General features: G+C 47.6%; 3 protein-coding genes across 4 annotated transcripts; 1 reads left to right on the top strand and 2 right to left on the bottom strand.

The window, feature by feature from the left end:
• The first annotated feature begins 48 nt into the window (after nt 1-48).
• LOC117891583 (zinc finger protein 239) lies at nt 49-1,415 on the top strand. Its single transcript, XM_034797111.1, has 4 exons — nt 49-188; nt 249-359; nt 421-980; nt 1,039-1,415. The coding sequence occupies exons 2-4, from the start codon at nt 291-293 to the stop codon at nt 1,244-1,246; spliced, it is 837 nt and encodes a 278-aa protein (XP_034653002.1). The 5' UTR covers nt 49-188; nt 249-290; the 3' UTR covers nt 1,247-1,415.
• A 10,002-nt stretch (nt 1,416-11,417) lies between these two features.
• Nucleotides 11,418-12,701, bottom strand: LOC117891576 (lysosomal aspartic protease). The gene has a single exon (XM_034797100.1). It carries the CDS (start codon nt 12,660-12,662, stop codon nt 11,424-11,426), a length of 1,239 nt encoding a protein of 412 aa, XP_034652991.1. The 5' UTR covers nt 12,663-12,701; the 3' UTR covers nt 11,418-11,423.
• Nucleotides 12,702-17,690: 4,989 nt separating this feature from the next.
• Nucleotides 17,691-20,208, bottom strand: LOC117891572 (diuretic hormone receptor). 2 transcript variants are annotated; one of them, XM_034797094.1, is made up of 11 exons: nt 19,764-20,208; nt 19,498-19,696; nt 19,342-19,435; nt 19,106-19,280; nt 18,973-19,046; nt 18,796-18,906; nt 18,547-18,735; nt 18,378-18,493; nt 18,249-18,305; nt 17,987-18,185; nt 17,691-17,939 (listed from the first exon to the last, which is right to left on the bottom strand). In XM_034797094.1, the coding sequence occupies exons 1-11, from the start codon at nt 20,050-20,052 to the stop codon at nt 17,907-17,909; spliced, it is 1,536 nt and encodes a 511-aa protein (XP_034652985.1). In that variant the 5' UTR covers nt 20,053-20,208; the 3' UTR covers nt 17,691-17,906. The 2 variants fall into 2 exon arrangements, with proteins under 2 accessions (XP_034652985.1, XP_034652986.1); XM_034797095.1 differs by having other exon boundaries at nt 17,691-17,933.
• Nucleotides 20,209-23,790: the final 3,582 nt, after the last annotated feature.

Below are 23,790 nucleotides of genomic sequence, written 5' to 3'. Positions count from 1 at the left end.
ATTAAAACAAACTACAGTACTTTTATATGCTTTAGTTAACCATTGGATATGTTCAATTGTGATTCAGAAAAATATTTAGCAGCGTAGTATTTTTTCGGTATTTTTTTGCTGCTCTTTGGTCACACTCTAGGCCACCATATGACTTTTTCCAGACGCGAAAAATTAGACAATTTCAGAATAGTTTCCAAGTAAGTTTTCGCCATGTTCCCATGCACAAACAACAGTTACAGCATGCTCAACTTTTTCAGTACACATAACTGCATCGCACCAATGTTGTAGCAAGGCTTAAAATGGCGGGCCTCGAGGTTGAATTCGACGAGACAGTGGTCAATCAGTTCAGCTGCAAGCGTTGCGACCGCGTAAGTATCTCCACGATTTCGTGTATTTGATGAAACTTACGAGCGAACCTCCTTGTTGCAGACGTTTAAGAGCAAACGCGACCAGACCCTTCACCGCCAGGAGGTACATAATCACAACAAAACTACCTATGAATGCAAGCTGTGTGCAAAGAGTTTTTGCAACTCGGGCAACCTCGATCGCCACATGAAAGTGCACAACGATGTGCGGCCGTTTGTGTGCAACATATGCTCGAAGGCGTTTGCCCAGGCGGTGAACCTGCAGCGCCACTTTGCGGTCCACAGTGGCGAGCGGCCGTTCACGTGCAACTTCTGCAACAAGTCCTTCACGCAGCAGAGCAACATGAAGCGCCACAAAATGACACACACCGGCGAGAAGCCGTTCCGCTGTCAGCGGTGTGGCCGCTACTTCTCCCAGCTCGTGAACCTCAAGAAGCACAAGCTCGGACACCTCAACGCCAAGCCCTACCAGTGCAATTACTGTGAAAAGGGCTTCACCCAGCTCTCAAACTTCAAGCGGCACCTGCAGTCGCACATCAAGGAGGGCGTGGACGTGGATGTGCCCGCCTCGATTCAAGCGGCGGCAGCACTGGCGCGGGAACGGCTCGAAGCGGAGCAGAAACCGTAAGAAAATCCTTCCACTGTTCCACTACCAAGTACTAATGGTTGCCCTCTCTTCCAGGAGTTTCTTTGAGTGCATGGTTTGTCGAGCTATTTTCGATACGTTCTCCGACTACGAGAAGCACGAGAGCAAGTGCCATGAGGATAACGAGCGGGCCACGCTGGAGGTCAATCAAATGACCCACATGCATCCCGATGACTATTTGCCCATGAAGTTCGCTGTGCCCGATCTGGACACGCACGAGATCATAATCGAGACTACACACTAGACACTCATACACCCTAAACCTTACACCCTACACCGACACATACAAAATAGCGCGCGTCTGGAGAGTTGTAAAAAACACAATTGAATTATTCATATTCATAGTACTAAATACGATACGCAGGCCAACCTAGTTCTCCACTGAAATACAGCAATAAATGCAGTAAATATAATTAATATATGGCCTAATCAGCCACCCGATTATCTCCCTCTGCAAACATTGTCGCAATGGGATGACGAGGGATTTAGTCTAGCTCTAAAAGAGCTCTTAACTGCCGCCGTTTAATATGTGCGATTTTATGGCCAAATGATTTTTTGCTGAATTTCATTGTCGCATCATCAAACGGAGTCGCTCGTGCGTAAGTTGCAAACCTTTGCAGTGCGTAAAATGTCGCCTTAATGGCACATTTACTGCAGCTGTAAAACGGTACACATGCTTGCGTCATTAACATGGAAAAGACTGTCCTTAAAGCATCGACCCAAAGGGGCAGCACAAGTCAATGGCAACGCAGAGCGAGAGAGATGGCAAAGGAAAGATATCCGCTTGACAGCGCGGTAATTTATTTATATCTATCCACATACATGTACGTATGTATGTACGCTTATGTTCAACTGATTTATAATATTTCCTTGGTTATTTGATTGAAACTAATTAAGGGCACGTACCGGAGTTGTTTACACGCCAGCAGCAGCAGCAGCAGCAGCGGCACATGGAAACCAAACCATAATTGATCGCAGCGAGTCCTTGTTATCAGCATACGGATGACAGCCCTTCGGGTCATGCATGGTCCTTGGGCTTCCTCGAGCGCTCTTAGCTCTTGGCTCTTGGCTCTTGGCTCTCTGCTCGTTTTTGCTGCTGCAGCAATCGCAGCGCATTAAATCAAACTATTTGTACCTCTGCGCCTCTGGCTGTGCTCTGCGCTCTGTGGCCAATAATATTTCATGTTCACATCGTTGTCCCCGCCGTCGCCGCAGAACTGCTTAACTGCCTGGAGCCTCGGACTAATAGCTCCACATTTATTAGGCTGGACAATGACATTTGTTATCAATTTATTAGATCCATTTTCAATGCCATTTCCCTGGCTTACATGGCATTTTCCCGAGCGTGTGTGTGTTTTTTTAAAACTGAAATCAATAGCGCGTCTCGGACTCTACTTTTTTGTGTGTAGCTCAAATATTTGTTCACCGCTATTGTGTGGCATGCAAATAATCGAACGGGGGAACGGCCGGAGGTGGCAGCTGTGACTGTAATGAGTGTACTGGGGGTGTCATGAAATTAACCAAACAAGTGGACAAAGACAAACAGCAGAACAGCATTCAGTTGGGGCAGCAGCAGACGCCCGAAGGTAGGCAACGGAATTCCTATAGCTTTTGTGGCATTCAACGTGTATCCCTGAAGAGGCTTTAAAAATGCCACACAGAGAGAGTGGGTGAAAGGAAGAACAACCCCAAAGCATATCCCAAATTGATTTGGCAAATGTTCAGCCATCATCATCATTATCAGCTCTGGCGGTGAGTCGCTTCAAGCTTCCAGGTGGAAACCACAGAATGGTTTGGTAGCCAAGTCAACGGCAGTCACGGATGGCAGAAGCCACAGAACAGGCGCTGAAAAGATGGAGAATGCTGTTGCTGTGTAGCTGTTGTGGTCGCACATTATGGCCACCAAGTGGCTGCCAGGGACAACGTCAGACGCAGCTACAAGAGCCACATGGAGCAGAGCAGAGCGCCAGGAACAACGTGTGTGTGGTGTGTGTTGCCATTGGGCGTAGTTTTTGCCCCAAAAGGTGGACCATAATTGAGTTTTCCATGCAGCGCCAGCAAGTGCAGCACAAACCTTAAACACCGATTAGCCGATAAGTCCGATTGGATTCTGTTTCGTTTGCCTGTGGCTGAACTATAATTAGACATACGGCAGACGGCAATTGAATTTTATTGGCAACAGAACAATAGAAATAATGGCCATTCGCATAGATAAAACGAGCGAGGAGCCCGCATTCGATTGTCGAATGTCCCTGTGTGGCATAAACAGATTTCGAATGGATTTAGGAGAGGTGTGTGCAGAATCTATACAAATGAAGTCATTGGCATGCCAGGAGGGGCACTACAATCGACGGATACGACAGATAGTCAGGGGTATTGGGCATTGGTTCGGCTATGTTTGTGTCGCCTTTGTGTTGGCTTGGCCTTGTACGAGTATTTTGCGTATGCCACACACAGCGGATGTTTTGACTGGCGAAACGTGACACTCACAGGCGGGTTTTGCGCTGGCAAGGCCATGGAAATGGTTTTCCCCCCCACGGTGTCACACACATACAGTATGCCGAATGGCTGTCAAACACGCAGGACGCTTAAACTAACACCTCTGCCGGTGCTCTGCCAATCTCTCTCTCTTTCCCTGTGTGTTTGTGCGGGAGTGGTTTTTGGGGCAGGTTCATTTGGGAAATGTGCAAAGCAGGAGGACAGGTGGGGGCACACCACTCGCTTTCCACGAAGATAATTGCCATGAGAGCTGTCGCCATGCGCGGAGGCATGAAACGGAACTGAATGGCAATTGCTTATGACTTTGTTTGCTCGAGTGGCTGCCTGTTTAGGCAATCAACACATGGACTCTGACACTAATCTATTGTGATTAGAAATGGAACTACAGTGAGGGAGAGAGAGCTTAGCTGCAGCTGAGACTCACTTTATTTGCCTTGCACTGAAGATAAAAGTGTGAAGCGCACAATGAGCACAGTTTAGGACACGCAAAATGGAAATTTATGTGCATTTAATAGTTTAAAATGCGGCACACACCACAGCCATGCCGGGCAGGACACTGCCACACTTGACACAGATTGAAACGAAGCGTCAAAGCTGTCGACCCATTGGCTTGCACATGCAAATTAGGGAGCGGTCGTGGGTCGCAGGTCGATGAATATGAATATGAATAAATTGTGTCACACATTTCATTTGCAGCACTTGCAGCCCCCGGCGGCATTAAACAAATTAAATTCCCGACTGTCTTTCACTCCCTTTTTTGCATATCAAAGGTTCGTGCTGCGGTCATAAATATTTTACGAGTTGCTTGAATGCCGGACATGAGTTCCCGCCCCTGCTGCACATTTCAACTGTCTGTCTAATTTGTTATTCCAATGAAATATCTTCGGACAGTAGTTGCACTCTGCAAAAGGGAGAGACTGCCACAATTGTGCAGCAGATGAAGCACAATGGACACGTCTAAGTTTGTTGGAGACTCTCCTGATTGGCTTCCCACCAGACAGATCTCTCTCCTGTCCTGTGTGGGCAATTCATTTAATTGCTGCTTGTTCGTGCCATTGCCCCATGCCTCTCCACTTAAGTGGTTCAACTACAATCACAGTCATTATGCGGATTGTTTATCGGTTGCATAAGCTGTTTGCCTCCCATATTAGTAGTTGCTGCAGTGCCACAAATGTTGCGCATCCCTTGAGTGGCAGCAGCTGCGAAGGAGCGGCTTTCCTTTCCCACCAAAATATCGATTGGCTGTGCAGATTTTGTCATTGATTTGAATTTTAAATGAAGAAACCGCAGCACAAAATTTAATATAAATTCAAATCCAGGCAACAGACTGACACAGACCCTGCTGCTGCTGGTTCTTTTGTTTGGTTTGTAAATAAAATAGAAACGCCTGGGGAGCGGGTAGCCGCTTCTAATTACAAATGAATTTGCTGCGTATTAATGTCTCATCAAATATTTCATTTGATTTGCTTTCCGTCTTCGCTTCTCTTCTTGTTATTAAAACTCAATTTCGAGTCTTTTTTCTGTTCCTGCTATTTCTGTGCATAAATTTCGAAAGCAGCTTTTGCGTTGACAAAGAACACACTTTGTACGGGGATAATTTTAGCTAAATACATTTTGCTCGGCCATTAAGGGAAAGGAGTCCCGGCCACATGAGTCTCTGGCTTAGGCCAGGATTTATGGCTTAAGCGGCAGAGAGGTGAGTGGAGAGGGGAGAGAGGGTGACCCGTCCTAGGTGAGCCGAGGAATATTTCAATTTTGCTTGCCGCATTTTTAATATCCAACCGGAAATTGCAGACAATTTTTCCTACGTCTATCTCTCGAAACCCCTCCCCAAGCAGAGGGAAAGGAAAAGCCACACTCTATTGTGGCGGCTTCGGTGATTGCCACAAATATTTTACAGCTGTCTGAAAGCTGCCGCTGATGCGGAACTAAATGCTCATCGTTAAGGGCAGACAGTCAGTCAGTCAGTCAGTCAGGACATGCCACACATTCGAGGCAAGTCCATTTGTAGCAAAGTCAGACGAGATGCGTGCCACCAATTTTCGCACACAATTTGTAAATGAAGAAAAGAAGGGGAAGCACTTGGGGAAACCAAAGCGACAGAGGGAGAGAGATTGAGAGCTGAGAGCTGAGAGCTGCTGCTGCGTTGAAATCTCTGAGGATTTGCACATCAAACATTTTCAACGCACTCGAATTTCGATTGGAATTCCGTTTGTCATCGTTGCCAGCCAAACTAAATGCTTGGCTAAGTCGGTAATCTGTGCCGGGTTGGGACTTCGATTGGGACTCCGATACAGATTAAGATTGAGAGCCACTCCAGCGATGAGTCAATCTTTTGCATTCATTTCTCATCCCGATCAAAGCGAATCAGTTGTGTGGAAACTAATGAAGTTGGGGAATACTTTACCCTTTTCTTCCGTTTGCTCTTGTAATGAGAGCAAAGCTGCTGGTAAACAGCCAGCAACATCAACAACGAGCAAATGCTACACAAATTTTGTGCAACTTTAAAGTTTGCACTGCAAAGAAGAGCAAATAAACATAGGAAAAGAGAGGGAGAGAGCCAAAAGGGAGAGTGAGTGGGAAAATGGGTCATATTACTGAACAAAGAAACACCCTGGTGGAAAAAACTGGGGACTTTGCATGGACTTTGTTTTCCCTTCTCTCAGGTTAGCACCGTGAAATGTCTGCATGGGGATTTTGTTTGCGCTGCTTTCATTTTCAATGCATTTTTCATGCGCGTCCGAGATGAGTTTTTGCCCCAAAAGTCTGCTGGGAAATAGGTCTTAATTACTGCCACTTATTCAAGTTATTTATTGTCTTTTTTGCTGTGCAAATTTAACTAGTCAGTTTCATTAATCATCAGCGAAGCGACGCGTGGCATTAAAGTCTCATTAAAGTTTCGTTTTATGAGAAAAGAATTACTGTTGGGGACTGGGAGTGTGCCAGAGTGTCACACAACACATAAACATATTCCTTTTTTTGCAAGAGTTTCCACTACGCCCATGGCGCCCACAGAGTGACCAACAAGTTTCATCTTTCCTTTGGCTTTTCCCCCCCGGTGGATTTCCTTTGTTAGAGCCAACAAACTCAGTTGTCAAAAGCTAGAAAAGTTCACACATGGCACACAGAGTCCTGTAGTTTGCCTGTCTCCTAATAATATTACAATGTGCTCGTATTTCCAGGGCAGTTCCTTGCTTACAGTCCTCGCAGTTGCAGGAGAGTTGCTGCAGTTGTGGGGCAGGTGCACTCTTAACATTTGTTGTGCACACAACATAATTCAGTGCAGGCAGGGGGAAAACCCGAGGGCCTAAGGGGACATGGATATGGCCATGCCCCAGTGCCATTTCGTATCCACGCACGAGCGGCTTCTGTGGAGAGCTCAGCAGCAGCTGCTGGGCGGAAGTAGCTGTCACTTTATCTCTCTATCTGTCTATCTTTCAGCTCACTGACTTTGACTTTCATTCAGGCTGCAGGAGTGCCGGACTGCAGGCTTCGTCGAATGGCAAACACTTTGTCAAAAAGTGCAGAGCGCATAAATCAAACAGCAGGTCCGCTCACTGCTGCCCTCTGGCCTCTGGGCAGCTGCTGGCAGTTGATTTGAATTGCAGAACAGCCTTCATCCAAATAGAATTCCTGTGGCTAACCCATTAAGATGCATGAGTCGAGGGCTAGCCATTGGGCTGTGCGATTTCTATAGCAGGACTCTCTGCTCTCTCTTTCCCTCTAGCCACTTTTGAGTTAATCATTCGAGCAGTTATCCGCCCCAAAATGTTGCAAAAATTACGTCGTTTACCTGGCTGCAAGTGTCGTAACTTTTTTCCATTCCATAAATCTCCCAAGGGTCTGGGTTTGTGGACTGAAAGTTGCCTGGCAACTGGCAAATGAGTTTGCACTTTTTGACAATGAGGCGCCGCAAAACTTTTTTGTTTGTGGGGAAACATCCAATGCACCAACAAACCCAACGAACATGCAACGATGACTGGTCTGAAGCTGCACACATGTCTGTGCATGCCACACAATTTTTGATAGAGGAAATTCCGTTGAGTGCCAAATACTGTAAGCTGATTTCCATCGTTAAAGTGCTTAATTTTCAGCTGCCAAAACGACGCAGAATTTGCATTCAAATTCGAATTCAAATTTCGCCCACCCAAAAGGTAAAAAAAGCGCGACACAGGGCCTTCCTCCAGTCGGCGGGCTGATTAACTTTATTATGCAGCATTTTGGCGGCAAATCCAGTTTAAGCTGCACGCTGTGGGAGGGACTCACTTCTAATTAGTATTCATGTCACAGCCACGTGGAGAGCGCGAGAGAGGCAGCGACAGTTGGCAGAGGATATTCAATATTTGTACACGGCTGCCATGAGAGTCAAAGGAGTGTACGCTGCCAAAGTTGGGCATGAAAATCCCACATGGCAGTCGTTAGAAAATTCGACTTTATCCACTGGGAATAAGTGCAGCCTGTAATTAGTCCTTGAAATCTATGCTCTAGCGAGCTCTCTGTGTGCGCCTTTGTTGGCTTAAAAGTCAAGCAACTTAGCGTTAACATTGTCACGTTTGTTCAAGCAAATCGAACGCTTAGGCTACACACGACAGGATGTTGCGGCGCACAAGCGGCGTATGTGTAATGTGTAATGTGTGAAAAATGAGAACAGTCTGCCGCGAGGCCTTAGTGGGAATTGACGGCGCGTCCTTGAAACTAAACACCGAACAACGAAAACGAAAACGAAACTGAAGCCCGAACTGGAGTCCTCAACCCGAAATAGAAACATTTTTGTGTGGCCTAAAAGAGGTGAGAGATGGAAAAGGAGCAGTAGGACAGGCAGCAATCTTACTTAACACAAAATATATTGTGACAGAGCCATTTTCAATGGCTGTTCGAGGGTTGTTCGTGTAGTTTGGAGCCCCCTCCGCACTGGGGCGGCTACTTACAAGCCGCTTAGATTAATGTTTCGCCCTGGCAGCCCGACACAAAGGGATAGTTGATAAATGATACCTGACATTATGTGCCAGCCCCAGCCCATTGGATGTGCTCTCAGTGTCCAAGTACATTTATGTCTCAACCGGCTCCAGCTTAGGCAGGACCAAGGTACAAAGGACACAATGTGTTTTCGCTTGGTTGTGCACTCAAAATTAATTGGAAAACTAATTGACATTGGAAATGCAATCAGGTGGTCCCAGTCCCAGTCCAAGTGGCTTTTCGGCCCCAAAATAAGACAATATCCTGCCACACACACACACAAAATGTCATATTATAATAATTAAGTGGCAAAACAACTTTGAGGCAGAGTCCACAAGCCACAGCAGTAGCCCCGTAGGCTGCATCTTCCCTTAGCTTGTTGGCTGGAAATTGGCTTATTGACTCATTAGCCCAGTTTTCAGGCGTCTCAGAAATTTAATAAAAACAGCAGCCATCCCTGCCCACAAAGTGCCCTCATATAATAGATACATTTGCATAGAAATCTGTGGGGAAACGGACACTGCCGCTGGCATGGAATTGTGCGCATAATCTTATCGAATGATTTAGTTTTGCTGCTGCTGCTGGTTGCTCCTTTGTGCTGGCCTATCCCCCCGCTTATCTGCCAGGACATGAACAAATGAGCAGCCTGGACTTCCCCCCACAACTAAGAGGGTTTGGGATTTGGCTGTTATCTGGCCAATTACGATCCCTTTCCCTTCTTCTTTTTGTCATGGAAATAACCAACAAACATCGAGAGGAAATGACGTCAAAAGAGATTTCTGCTGGCTCTCTTTTCTTTTTGTATTAACAATTATTGACACGTCCAAGGGTTGAACAAAAAAACTGCACATTTATTTGATGTCTACCTTTGAGGGACATTGGAATTTCTCCTTAAATTCAATCAACATGCACCTTGCAGCAGCGCATGGCATGCAGCTTTGAGTGGACACTTTCAACAGGATATAAGCTGAACAGAAAGGGGGCGTGGACGTGGCTTTTATAGCCCTCATTCGGCCATGCGACATGCTACGCAGTTGATTGCGCAAAAGGCCATGGGGCAGAATACTGCAATCTCCCATCGATGTGCCGCCCGAGAGAGGATGTTTTTTCTTATTGCACAATCCAGTACAGTGGCTTTGTGGCAGGCAGACTTGTCAGCCGAGAGCTTAGCATTTAAATGGCATTTAAAAGCGTTGCCTTCCTCCACTCGTTAAGAGTCGTTTCAATGGAAAACATTTACCCCTGCCACAATCAGCAGAGGGAAAAAAAGAAAACCCTTCTTGAAGGTTTGGGCGCTGTTCGAATTTGCAGGAAAACTGTTTCGGCTAATGGCAATTTATTATCGTCGAATATTTGCGCAACTAATGCTGACCAGCACACCAGGAATCTGTGGCTGAATCTGAATTTGGTTTGCTCAGTTGAGCACAAACAGCAACGAAGGTTTGAATTCGAGGATTAGGCAAGGATAAAGCAAATACACAGCCTAGAGGATACCCTGCACACCGTCAGACTTTAGAGGGAGCAAGAAAGGGAGGGAGAAAGACCCTCAAAGTCAACAGTTTTTGAAACCGCAAATAGAAGGGGTGCAGACGGGGGGAGGCCGTAAGAGATCTGCAGAATGAAATGAATGAAAGTGAATGAAAGCCATAAAAAGGCCAAAAAGAAGTGGCCCGGAGAGCGTGTAAGCCGCCAACCCCAGGCCCGACGAAGGGGAAAGGTCAATGCGAGAAGCGTTGGCAAAAAATAATATAAGACATAAATGAAAAAGAAAAGAAAACGTCGCTGGTCACCAAAAAAAACAGGAAAAAAATGAAAGAAAAGAAAAGGCAAGGAATAGCATTGAAGAAAAGCAAACGCCAGCGATGCGTGCACATAAAAAAGGCAATGGCAAAAGGCATACATACTCGTACATACACACGTACATGGAATGTTTAACTATATACTTTAGCACTTAAACACTGTCTAAAAGAGCATATACCCTGTGTCAACAAAGCAGCAGTAAAAACACAATTTACTTCAAGGCGAATTGCTCTCGACGCATACTCCTCTCTCCTTTGTTTTCTTTTGCAGGGTATTTTGCAGTTTGTTTTTTGTGCAGCTTTAAGCGCCAGCATCATCGTAAAAGCCGGCAGAAACCACAGCCAGCAGCAGGCACTGGGAAAATGAGTACCCAATACAAAAGTCGTTAAACTTAAAGTTATTTTTGTCAATTGCGATCTACAGTAAACAACAGCAAAACGAGCAAGGGCAAATTCCAAACACGATAGCGGAACGCAAAGACAGAATGAAGGAGGGCGAATTCAGGCGAGAGCGAATTCAAACGAGAGCGAAGAGCAGATCTTCTGGAGAGAGACTTCCGTGTTTTTGTGTGAGAGACCAAAATCCAATTTTTAAACCATTTAAAATTGTATTCCATCACTTATGAAACTTTACTCTCAACAATAAACTTATTTGAAATCCTTTAAAGCTCACAATTTGCATTCAGTCAGCAGGGCAGTTGGCAGCCTGGCTCCAGGCGTCCCAACGGAGGTGGGGGTGGCAAAGAAGAAACAGCTAAAGCAGAGACAAAAGAGACATTGTTTTTGCAGGGAATCAATTACATTGCCAGTTATTGCCCAAGGGGGGGAAGCTCCCTGCCAGAGCACTGGTCTCTTTTTCACTCTCTCTTTCACTCTCCTTCTCTCTTTCCATCTACTGGCTGCAAGCGATTTTTGATTAACTTCCGCCCACGACGGACAGTGGCATGTACTCCTCGTATAATGCAGGGGGGACCGAGCAGGTAATACAATAATAAAATTCTGTTTTGTTTTCAGCCCAAGTCCTCTCCATCAGCATTAGTCCCCCCAAATATCCTGCGGTACACGTGCCCAAAAATAGCAACAGCTTGCTGGAAGCATGCTCCAACAGTTAAAAAAATATAATAATAATAACAAAAACAACATTGAAACAAGGGAGCCGTCGCTGCTTCAGTGCTTGGCATCGGCAAAGCCAATCCGATGGTTGCCCATGTCGAATTCCGTGTAATATTTGCCCAGAAAGACATCGCCGAGTATCCAGAGGGAGCCACTGGGCGAGGGCAGATCCACGCCGATGAGTGCCGAGAAGCACATCTCGCGATCCTCATAGATGTCGCGATAGATGTAGTCGCTGCCATCCAGCGAGAACTGACGACTGCCGATGCGCAGGGTGAGGCGCGGCAGCTGCGGCACCTTGTCGCAGGGCACCGAATACTGTCCGTACTCGGTGGGCGTGCCGCCAATCGCTTCGTTGGTGAGTATCGCCTGCTCGTAGGGCAGCGCCAGGAAGGAGGTGCCCGTATCGATGATCACCTCGCAGCCGTGCTGGCAGAGGCGCAGATCCTTGATGTTGGCCGCCTCCATGCGCACCTGCCAGTAGGCGCGATGGCTGACCGGCACGTAGGTGAAGTTGCCCCGATAGTACTTTGGATTGGATCCCCCGAAGAACAGTGCACCGCCCTCCTTGTCCTCCTTCTGCCTGTTGAGGTACACACTAAACACGGGAATGCTCAGCAGCTTCTGCTCCATGATGGCGTAGAAGGGAGGCTTCACGCCCTGCATGGAGATGCTGCGGTAGGCCAGGCCGAAGATGCCATCGAATTTGGCTGCCAGGAAGATGGGTCCCGGCATTATGGTGACCTCGGCGAATGTCTGATTGCGTATCTCCAGTCCTGCCACGCGAACCGTGTCGCTGGAGAGGAAGCCAGCCAGACTCCCGCTGCCGTAGTGGATGGCAAAGTGGCCTCCGTTCCGGCGATAGCTGCTCGACTGGAGCGCATCGTAGCGACTGTGCACCATGCAGGCCACCATGGCAGGTGCACAGCTGGTGGAGGGCACCCACAGATTGGAGGATCCAGTGTCGAAGATCACCTTGAAGGTCTGCGGCGGACTGCCGATGGTGATGGGCCCAAAGTACTGCGCGTCCAGGTAGTTGCTCAGCGGCTCGCTTCTCACCTCCCAGCCGCCTCTCAGTCCACTTTTCCCGCCCAAGCCGCTGTACTTGAGCCGCAATCGATCCAACCGGATGCCAAACTGCACAAAGCGCTGCCGAGCGGTGGGAAAGCGATGCAGGGGCACGCGGTACAGCTGAGTGCGGACTCTGACAGCCGCTCCAGCTGCCACAAGGGGCAGCAGCAAGAGAGTCGCCCAAAGACTCAGCCACATCATCGAATCAATAACCTTTGGCATCTAGAATTTTGTTGAGCGTTAAAGCAAAGGAAAAGCATCTCTGATAGCTCCATAACAAAGTGAATTTAAATATGTATTTCCTGCACGACGATTCCAATTACATCCCACGTATACACTGCCAAACGGGGTCACCAGACCCTAACCAAAAGGTCATCAAACAGCACACGAACAATTCCCATGGAAATTGTAATTGGAAATGTGAAACGTTTCCGCGTGGGGATTTTTCAATTGAACTCCCATCGATAACCTTTTTTTATGGCAAATATGGAAACTGTCAAGGTATCGGATTGCCAGTGAATGAATATGTGAATACACACACCCACACTCACACTCACCCACCCACACTCGTTTTGTAGACTCATTCGTAATTGCAGTTGCTGCTTTTGATGTGCGCCGCTCGATTGCACACAGGATTCCAGCTCCACTTTAGTCACGGATTCAATTGAGAATTTCAATGTGTATCCTTTGCCGCTGCTGCTTCAGTGTTTTAAGTGCTTTTTTATGGGCTTAGCCTGAACATTTCAAGGGCAGACGGACCGCAAATACACGCACATAGCAGCAGTCCCATTGGGCTGGCCGAAATGTTCCCCAATTAAAACGTCGACATTCTGGCTAATGCGACAATAACAGCACCGACACTTAAGGCAAGGTGGAACGGAGAACGGATTCGCAGATCCCAACAACCATTTCCACCGAGTCCTTTTTGTCACCATCAGGCTGCTGTCTGCCACTGACAGGCCACACCTGCGCTAATGGCCGCCCAGCGGGAGGGGGGCTCTGGCTCCACACAATCGGGGCCCCTTTGCATTATTCTTATCGCTGATCAACAATGACGGTGGACAGCAGGAGGGAGCGCTGGTCAACTCAATTAATTCTGTTCTGTTCTGTGCTGTGTGCTGTCTCCTGCCTAAAAAGGATTGTCCAAGCGGCTTTGATGTTGGCCAAGTTAATTGAAAGCGAAAGTTGTGCAAATAACATTATCAGAGGAATTCAAATTGCATTAGACTCTGGCTGAAGGACACCCCTAAGCAGGCACCCTGACTGCCCCTCATTGAATTAGGCAAACGCACAATTGGGGCAGGAAGTTGGGGGGGAAAAACTTTTGTACTTTTCTTCTGGCAGGGTCAAAAGTCATGTCACCAAAGGAATATCTGTAGCGGGTTTTGGGCTAAACTTTTGTGGCAGCACTTGTTGATTTTTCCCTGGCAAAAAGGAAAAGTTTTCGGTGTTCCACCACAAGGTGTGCCCGAAAAGGTAAGGTGCCCGGAAATTGCCAACAGCAGGCAGCACATTTTGTATTTGTTGATGCTTAGAAATTGGGTTTTGGTTTGCAGATGGACATCCTGTTCGCCTGACAGCTGCTAATACGAAAGAGATGGACTGGACGGACAAGTAGCAGCTGGCCAAAAGTTGCTGGCAAGAAGTGCAGGTCCAAGGTCCCGAAAATAAAACCAATTATACCATTTACCATCTATTTATTCATCTGACAAAACATTGGCATGTATTCAGCAGCAGCAGCAGCAGCAGCAGCAGTAGCAAAAGGGTAAAGGTTGCGGTTTACTCTTTAAATGGATTCCATTAAAGGCACTCCATTAAGGGGACGAGTGTTATCTGTGCCCCAGACTGTGACTTGTTGCCTTGCTGTATTATTTATGAGCCAATTAGAGGGTCGACCCACAGGAACAAAGAGAGGAAAAACTTTGCACAGAGTTTTGTGTTCTGTTTATCGATTTGCTGCTGTACCGCAAAGGGAAACTCCAGCAGCGACCCTTTAAAGTGCGCCACAGAAACACAGAGTTAGCCCAGAAACATGAAGGATATGATGTGTTCTGTGGCATGCATTACTCGCTGACACTGCCACTGCCACTGCCAGTGTGCTGCAAATGTCAATGCTATGCTGCAGCTGAAAATATGGAAATAAATTGCAAATGCCACGAGATGCACAGAACAGAGAGGAAATGGCAAATGGAAAAGTGTGCTAAGGACGACAACTCATGAATGTTTATGCGATGAATGAATAAACATAAACATTTTCAGGGGCAATTCTAACAGGCAAAAGTTGAATCGAATCAATCAACACATTATCTGATCCACTTATGACCTGTTTAACACCTTGAACTGCTGCTCTGCTTTAACTTTCACTCAATTAGGAAGTTTTCAAGGCGTTTAAAAATGGCACTGATGGATATCCAGACTTCCTGCCGCTTCTGCAACTGATGAGGCATTCAATTAAGCCAACGGGGATGTCAAACACTTTGCCACTCAATTTTGATTGATTTTCTCCGGCAAAGAGCAGAAACATCTCAAAAATATGTCAGAAATTAGTGGGAGGCAACGAAAGAGAAAATAGAATCAAACAGAATATAGATAGAATGCGGTTCCATGATTGCTTCACAAGCTGCAGGAACAGCATCAACTGGCAGTCTGTCGCTTTGCATAAGGAAAATTGCCAAGTGCCAGTTCCAGTGGATTAAAGCAGCAAATCCTCTGCTTCCTTTAAGTTTTCCTTAAACAATTACCCAAATTGTTGTTAAAGCCTGGCGGAACAAATATTTAATTAGTAGCGGCCCGCAAAAGCTGGGGATGAGACTCTAAGCAGATCGGGTGGCAGCAAACCCACCACAACACACACACACACACACACACACACGCACACACAGAAGAGCACACATCCTGCGGCCAAATTCTGTTTTGCCACTTGCAGCCAGTGGAGCGTGAGGCTCGGCACGTCAGATGGAATCCATTCTGTGGGCCGAAGATTAAAGCCGAATGCCGGCCGCCAACTAGGCGCAAAACTTTGCCTCTCTATTCATAATATATTTACACATAATTAAGGGAGATTCGCTGAAAGGCGTCTCCATAAATCACAGTGCGTGTTCAGCCCATGAAATGCAGCCACAAAGGCCACGGGGAGGCGGGGGGTTAGCTCGCATAAAGGAAACATTTTTTAATTAAAGTTTTACTTTACTTGAATGAAACGTTTTTCTACTGCAAAAAAAAAATGTATCATAAATGCCCAAAATGTTGCTTTGCATAATGGAATTCCAGTAGATTTTTGTAGGTGGCTCCCGTTCTGACCTTTGGCCTGTTAATGTGACCTTAAGTGACTTGCCACTTGAGGCAGGAGGCGGTGGGTAATTAAAGCAGCCAGGAAACCCTTTTGCAGCAGTTTCAACACACACAAAGGCCTAAGAGCGTTTTTTAATTGAGTTTCGCTTTTTGGAATGTTTCTCAGTTTGCCAGTTGCTGAAGTTGCCATTTTACAATTTTACAATTTTACATTTTACGCGCACAATTTGGTTAATTAAAATGCTTCAATTGCGTGGGTTGACTACTCCACCTGCTCGCTCTGCCTCTTATCTACTTCAGACAGGTGGCAAGTGTCCTTGTCCTTGTCGCAGTTGCTGTCGCTGTCGCCTTAGTGGGGTGCGTGAGAGGCACTTCAAGGCGGCAACTGCACACATCGCATATGCTGGAGGGAAACCGGGAAAAGTGCTCAACAATCAAAGGGCTGGAAAGGGTGGCAAGATGTTTGGAGTGGGGGAATGAGTGGGAGACCTGCCTTGTTGTGTTTGTATTGGTGCCTTTGACGTAGGCAGACTTTGGTTTCCAGTTACTTCGTTTTTCAGCGAATTACAATTAGAGAAATTTCCCACTTCCGCTCACATTTCACTTGCAAAAGCCACACAGAAAAAAAGAACAAAGAAATCTGCGCATATCAAATGAACACGAGAACCAGCATGCTCTGCATTATTCGTGCACATTAAATATTTATTCCTATTTTATTTTTATTTGAGCTTTTTCTTTTTTCTGTTGGCTTTGGCATGCACAGGCACTCGACAAAGTGGAGGAGTGTCCGCTTGGTGGAGTGCCACACGAATATTCGTATCTGCAGCTGCCTTTATGACTTTCGTACTTGGTAATCGTCCAGAGGCAGGGTGTACTTATGTATATTTCCTTAGTTGAAGGAGCGTAATTTATTGCAAATCGAATTTGCTTTCTCCTCCCATCGAACCTGCGCGTAGGTTCGATTGCAACTCACGCGGCGTTGCTCTCGTCGATCTGCTTTGGGCTCCATCTGAATTCGCCGCCGCTCGCTCTGTATTTGCGCTACCTTCCGTGAGCGAATTCGCCCTCGGTCATTTTTGCTTTGCCTAGGGATCGCATTTGGCAAAACCCAGCCCACGTATGTATATTCACTATTTTTACATCTTATCGCTACACCCTTTAGGTGGTATCAAAGAGTCGAGCGCAGATGCCAAGAACAAAGTATTTTCCGTTGTTTTTATGTGCACTTGCCCGAGCACCAGCTCATGCAACATTCATGAGCATTTGGGAAGCTCATCTACCCCCTCACCACTTCGCCATCAACCAACTACTTATTTGCAACAATATGTACATTATATTTGGCTAAGTAACGTCAGGGGCATGAAGCACTGAGTAGGAGCTATGCAAAAGTTTCTTAACGAGAGAGTTTAACCTTTTTCCCTTTCCTTCGCCTGGGCTGGGTCGTCACTTAACCCATTAAAGCCACTCAATGCTCACCGCAGCCGCTTCCTCCGGCTCAGGTTGGGTCCAATTAGCGAACAATTAGCCAAGGCCATGGGCAGATTTCTAATTACGAACCCAAATTTCTATTAATTATGAATATAATTGACTCGAAAACGAAGATTCGACTGTTGGTTGCTGAGTGGCGACAGAAAGTTGTGTAAATTCCCACAGATATTCCCAAGAATATTTTAAAGAGGAGTTCACCAGAAATTTCTATGCGTTTTGCTTCTTCCTTCTTAAGGAAGGAAATTCTCTGCCATAAACTGAAAACTTGTTAAACTTTCATGCCACAACAGATGCTGCTGGGGGGACATGCAAAGTTTTTGAGCTCATCTTTGATGTTGGCAGCTCCTTGCAAATGATTGAATACATATTATGTGACAGGCGGGCAGGGCACATCAAAGAACACGCAGAAAATATCAATATCCCTGAGTTATAATCCGCTTGATGGCATACAAAGTGGAATCCAGTGTGAAGTACACTCAAGTAAATAGACCGTTTATTCAGTTGTTGCTTGGTTGTTGTTACAGAAACAGTTACACGAAAATATTTTGGCTACTATTGGAGTATCATTGGATAGCTTTCAGGTGTAGACACGACATTTAGCTCGCGGTTCTGCTCTCCGCCCTCGGAAATGGAATTCAATGAAAGTTCAGTCTCTTAAGATGCACTTGCCAATGCTAAAATCATCCTCTAAACGGAGTTCTCCTCGAGTCCTTGCTGCAACTGGGAAATGATTAGAGATTGGAGCTGCATCCACGCTGCTAGTTTACCTTCATCAGTGGACTGATTGCACGGGGCATGACACTGAGGGAGCTGCCCGTGCCCGTGCCCGTACCCGTGCCCGTTGCCGTGAGTGTGCCACCAGTGTGCAGGCTGAGGCAGGGCGGATGCTGGCCCACCAGTGTCGTCGTGGTGGCCGAACTCACGCAGGACTCACGCTTGCCGCGTCCGTAGTAGCTGGTCAGCGGCCTGCAACGGATATCAGACTCTACACAAACTCCAGCCACTCTCCCTTGCTGTCCTTCCACTTACCGCATGCTCTCGGCCCGCGGCGAGTGGTTGCCCTTGGAGAAACTTTTCGTGGTGTACCTGTCGAGGGGAGGGGAGAGACAATGGTTGTGTGCGGACAAGTCCCAGCTCTCTGCTGGACACTATACCCACCGTCGGCTCTGGCTCTGCTGGATGTCGCGCGTATCCCGCCACGTGGAGATGTGATGCCGCAGCGCATTGCGCACCTCCGAGTTGAGGAAACAGTAGAACAAGGATACGGAGAAGCCCTGCCAATGGTTGCAAGCAATCAGAGAAGAACAAACAGCGGACTTGGACCCACCTGTGTGCTCAGCAGAACGGCGCGCAGAACGGCAAACATGTGACCCATGAGACCGACCTCCGAGGGCCCGGCCAGCACCACCAGATAGGTGATGCCAAAGAGCGGAATGAGCACCAGCAGCGCCTTGGCTGCCTTCCTGTACTGGCGCGTCTCCACGGTATTGGCGGAGCGCAGTTTGGTGATGAGCACCTGGAAGGGAAAGAGATGAGTGCTCCGCTCTGGGTCGTCGGTTCTAGCAGCTGCACTCACCCACATGATGCGCAGCAGAAAGGTTAAATTGATGAGCAGCACGGCACACACGGGACCCTGGTATATCCAATCGACATTCGTCTCCTCCATCCAGGGGCAATTGATGTCGTACTACGAAAAGGCGAAGCAGGTTCAGAGGTGCACAGCAGCAGAGTGCAGTCCGAGTGCAGCACTTACCTTTTCGGTGCTGTTGTAGCTGACAGTCAGGCACTTGGCCACCAGCCAGGCAATGACAAACAGCGCAGGACCACCTGGAGGAGCAGGAGGGGAGCTTTAATTGGCAGGACAACCCAATGGATTGGCCACTCACCCCAGCCGATGGAGGCGTAGATGTTGAAGCGTATGTTGTCGCCGGAGAAGGTGTTCACCACCAGCATGTACAGATAGAGGCCCTCCACCAGCATCCAGAAGAAGTTTGTCAGCGTAAAGAAGTGAAAGAGCGTGACCAGAGCAATGCAGCTCGCCTGTCCGCTGCGAATGGAGATCTAAGAGGGAGAGTGGGAGAGATTACAGGCAGCAGGCAGTGGGAGAGAGGACTGGTCTCACCTGCACCGATAGCAACAGTATCCAGAACAAAGCGGACATGATGTACGTAAAGAACAAATTGGCGTGAATGGTGTTGCGCAGGCAACGCAGCTCCCTGTGGGGAGGAGGGAAACAGGTGTTAAGAATGTGCCACATGGACCTCTGAGCTTCACTTACTTAAAGTAAGCAAAAACAATCAGCGCCAGGCTGAGGGAGACCAGGCTGAGGGCATAGCCGATGTAGTAAATGATGGTTGGCAGCTCCACGATGACCTCGAACTCCGTCACCGAGTGGGAGGCTGGCAGATGGGCGCAGGCATCGTAGTTCGTGTACTTCTCCCACGTTCCATTCGCATGGCAGAAGCGTGTGGCGTTCTCTGCAAAAAGGGGGTGCAAAAGGTCACTCTCCTCTCCACCAATCCATCCATCACTGCTCCAACTCACTGCTGCTGTCGTAGTGGATGCCCTGCAGCTCATCCATGCACTGCAGCACGGCCAGTGTGCCGCGCGCCGTTCGTGGCCAGCACAGGATCGAGTCGAACTGCGTGAGGCAGTGGTCGCTCGCATTGCCGTAGGTCGTTGTATCCATATGCTCCTGCACCAGGCACTGCAGCTCCACGCTGGCCCCAATGGCGTCCAGATTGGACAGCATTAGCAGCGGATCGACTTCGCTGTCGCTGTCGCTGTTGCTGCCGCTGCCATTGGCAGCCTCCATGTACTTGTGGTCGCTCATTGTGCCCTGACCAGAGCCATTCTGCGGCGACACCAGATGTGTGTATCAGCAGAGTTGAATTCTTGCTATTGTTAAGGGACAGCCCTGTGGGGCAGCTCCACCCAGAACTGATGGCCCGTTAATTGCATTGACACTGCCACAACCAGGCCTGAAACCAGTTCAGAGGCAAACTTAAAGGCAGTCGCTGGGAACTGCCATAAAAATTCATTAGTTCCACCATCAAAGAGGGCAGACAGCAGCATCAGCAAAGCCTGCCATGCCTGGCCATAAAAGGAACAACCGCAAGAGTCGAAAGGGCTCAGTCTAGGGCTCGGCTTGGTTTGTGCCTTGGAAATTAGAAGCGCTAACTTCCTGCTAGCGGGCTGTCGGCAGCCTGCCAAGAGGAAAACTCACATTTTGGGCCACGATAATAAATGAATGGCATGAATGATGCATCGTTACATTAATGTACGAGGCATAAAAGTGGGCGTAGCCCCACCCACAAACAGTGCGTGACGAAAGCAAGCGGAAGGTGCCAAAGGATGATCCCCGCTCTGCATTTAGTCAACTTCCAGGGAAACTTTAAGCACACAATTAAATGGCTTCCCAGAGAACTACAAATTGTATTTCAAAACAATCGCTTTCCATGGAATTTGTTGAGCATTTACCCCCAGCAATTTCCAAGCCGTGGGTGGCCGCCACACAATCCATGAAATATGAACTCCGCTGGGGCAAAACTCCACTCGAATTGCAGCCACTTCCAGCACCCACTGTGGCTGGCTGCACCATAAAACAAAGCAAAAGTTGATTATTACAACGCCGCAGCGAGTCCTGCTGGCTCCTTGGCTCCCTGCGCGCATTCATTAGCTTCTCGCTAAATTATAACACATACGCCGCGCTGCCTTTTAAGACACGATCCAGACATGGGGCATGAGTTGGGACAAACCGCAAGGAACAACTCAATTTTAAGTTGAGGGAAAAGGCAAGGGGAAACACACAGAACAGCGCCTCTAATTACCTCATAAATAATGCGGCAGTAAAAAGTTGCCAAGTCAGTTGAGGCGGCCTGAATTATGGGCAGAACTTTTGCTAATTGCATATTTGATTTCAATTAAATCCGACAGACAGTAAAAAACCAAAAAGAGAGGAATGACAGCGGCGGGTGGGCGTTTCAAGTGCAGAAACAAATGCAAATATATTCTGACAGCGCGCATGGACAAATCTCATTTATGGGCAGTCAACGTGATGAATGTCCAGTCCAAGCCATCGAGCAGAGCCACGAACAAATAGGACATTGCCAGGACATAAACGCAAGCAAACTAAACCCGCATGTGATGTAGATGGAGACGGACAAATCAAATGCAGACGCAGACGCAGACCCAAAAGGAGATCCACAGGGGACTGTGGTGTTTCCCCTCCTCTCCCTCTCCACCATTTGCCATTATAGAAGATTGTATCTAATCTCGTGCGATTGCACACAATGGATTTGCCCGAGGCGACGCACAAATGCGCAAACGAGCAAGGAATGCCCCTCCCCGCCTCCCTCCCTGCCTGCCTGCCTGCCACTGTGGCCACTTTTTCTCTGTCTCGCTCGTGTGAGAATTTTCTGCAATATCCGGCTGCTGCTTTAAGGCTTATAAATGTTTGTTAGAGAATTGCAAAGTGTAATGCCACATTGAAGTTGCGGATTTGCAGGCGGGATCTCTGCGGCTCGTAATTGGGGGAATGTGTTTCAGGGACAACGCCTGCCAAGTGCCACTTTCTGTGCTCATTAATGTTGCTCATTAAATTGTATATGCATAAACAGAAACCAGACAGCAGCAGCAACAAAGGAACATGTAAAATTCATAAGCTGCGATGTGTGGGGGTGGAGGGGCGCTGCCTGGCCTTGAAAGGCATCCCTCCTGCCTGCCTGCATAGAAAGTTTTTTAATCAAATTGCTCATTTAAGCGAGAGAGAAACATTGTTTCATATCGGAAAGTTATCGCAGACACACACACTTTGAAGTCGGCAGAGACGGTGGGCTGGGTGTGCCACACTTTTATGTAGCCTGCGGGGCCAATCAACCACAAGGCCCCCCGAAAGGTGGCAAGTGGTAAGAAGCTGCTGGACGAGCCATTTCCGCTGCTGCTGAAGTCAGCACAAGTCACATCCGTGTGGGGCATCCACTCAAACGGTTGCCCAACAAGTGTGGCATTTTATTGTCTGAACCTTTAACGGCTTTCCGCTCGTTGTGGCACGTGCAGGTCGCTGCAGTTACGTGAGGGATTCCAGCTTCCTCCAGATAAATCCATAAATATTGGACACAAAAGGCAAACAAGCCACAACAAAACCAACAGCCAGAAGCTGCTCGACTAAATCTGTTATTTATTGGCTCAATAAAAATTCGAGTTGAATGCATTACAAGTGTGTCGAATTATTTGTGAGAGAGATTTCCACGAGATTTACGGCACGTTCTCAGGGGCAAAGGGAAGTCCATAAAAGCGAAAAAGGGGCAACAAGTTCCTGGCTGATTATTGGCTGGACTATGGCTGGGGATTCGGCCCCATCGATTCGGCAAACATCTAAAACCAACATTGGCGCCAATTGAAAACTCTGCTGAAAGCGCAGCGTGGCCTCAATGCATTGTGTGTGTGTGTGTGTGTGTGTGTGTGGGTTGTGCCGTTTTAATTAACCGCAAATTGTTTGCCATTCTTTCTGCACACACAGCACAGCCACACATACCCGTGGGCTGCACAGGAAACCCGCTTACATTGTTCCCTGTCTTCCCTGGCTGCCTTTTGTGTCCTTTTGGGGCTTACTTTTTCTTATATTTTACACTTGCAGATTGCCGAGTTTAACGGAATTTTTCCACTGACCACAGAACGGGGTGGGTTGTGTCCTTTGTCCCTTGGGCCAGGATAGCCACTTACTTGACCCGGCTTAAATGTGTTTAACGCCTTCTCAGCTGCCAAATGATGATGTTTGAGCTGCTTTCTTGTGCGGCAGCGGCTGGGCGCTGAGTCTCCGCTTACACCAGTCAATGGCTGTCCATCTGAGTGTTTGTGTGTGTATCTGTGTGTTTGTCTAGTTGTCGTTCGTTGCCTTGGTTATGGATGGACACACACCCCACACACCACAAACACAGCGAGCACAACTTTATGGTTTTTTTTGGCATTTACACTCGCATTTTTATGCAGGATTATTTGTCACACTCGCACATTAACTGTAAGCCTTTGGGCGCCATTGTATTGGAATTGCTTTCCATACAAATACGAATTATATTAATTTTTCGGTTTGTTTTTTTTTTGTGAATATTTTTCAAACAAATTTTGTTAATATTTATGCCATTTATCGCTGTTATCCTTTACGCGTTGGCAGCTGCACAGTGAGAGAGCGAAGAAGAACCAAGAACCGCACTCGCTCGCATCCCGTTGATAACTGTGTCGCGGCGGATGCCCGTAGGAATCGCATGCCAACATTCTGCCGAAGTTCTTACCAAAAGAAAGGCGCGAAACGCGTTTGCAGTCCACACAGAGCGAAAGCTGCGCCGAAAGCTGCGTTCCACATGGAAGCTTTTCGACGCCAGGCAACAGGTGAATGCCGTTAGATGTGGGGCTGCGTTGTGGGCTGCAGTTATAATGCCCGAAAATCTGCCTATTTGATTTATGCAAATATTTGACGTGCTCCACGATATTTTCTGAGCATTTCGCTGCCTGATGCTTCTGTTTGCTTAGGTCCAACTGTATCGGAATTGGTTTCCGGTTTTCGGTTTTCGGT

Source organism: Drosophila subobscura, chromosome E (assembly GCF_008121235.1).
Source record: "Drosophila subobscura isolate 14011-0131.10 chromosome E, UCBerk_Dsub_1.0, whole genome shotgun sequence".
Lineage (NCBI taxonomy): Eukaryota > Metazoa > Arthropoda > Insecta > Diptera > Drosophilidae > Drosophila > Drosophila subobscura.
The sequence above is the reverse complement of the archived record's forward strand: the minus strand, read 5'-3'. Positions and strand labels throughout refer to the sequence as shown.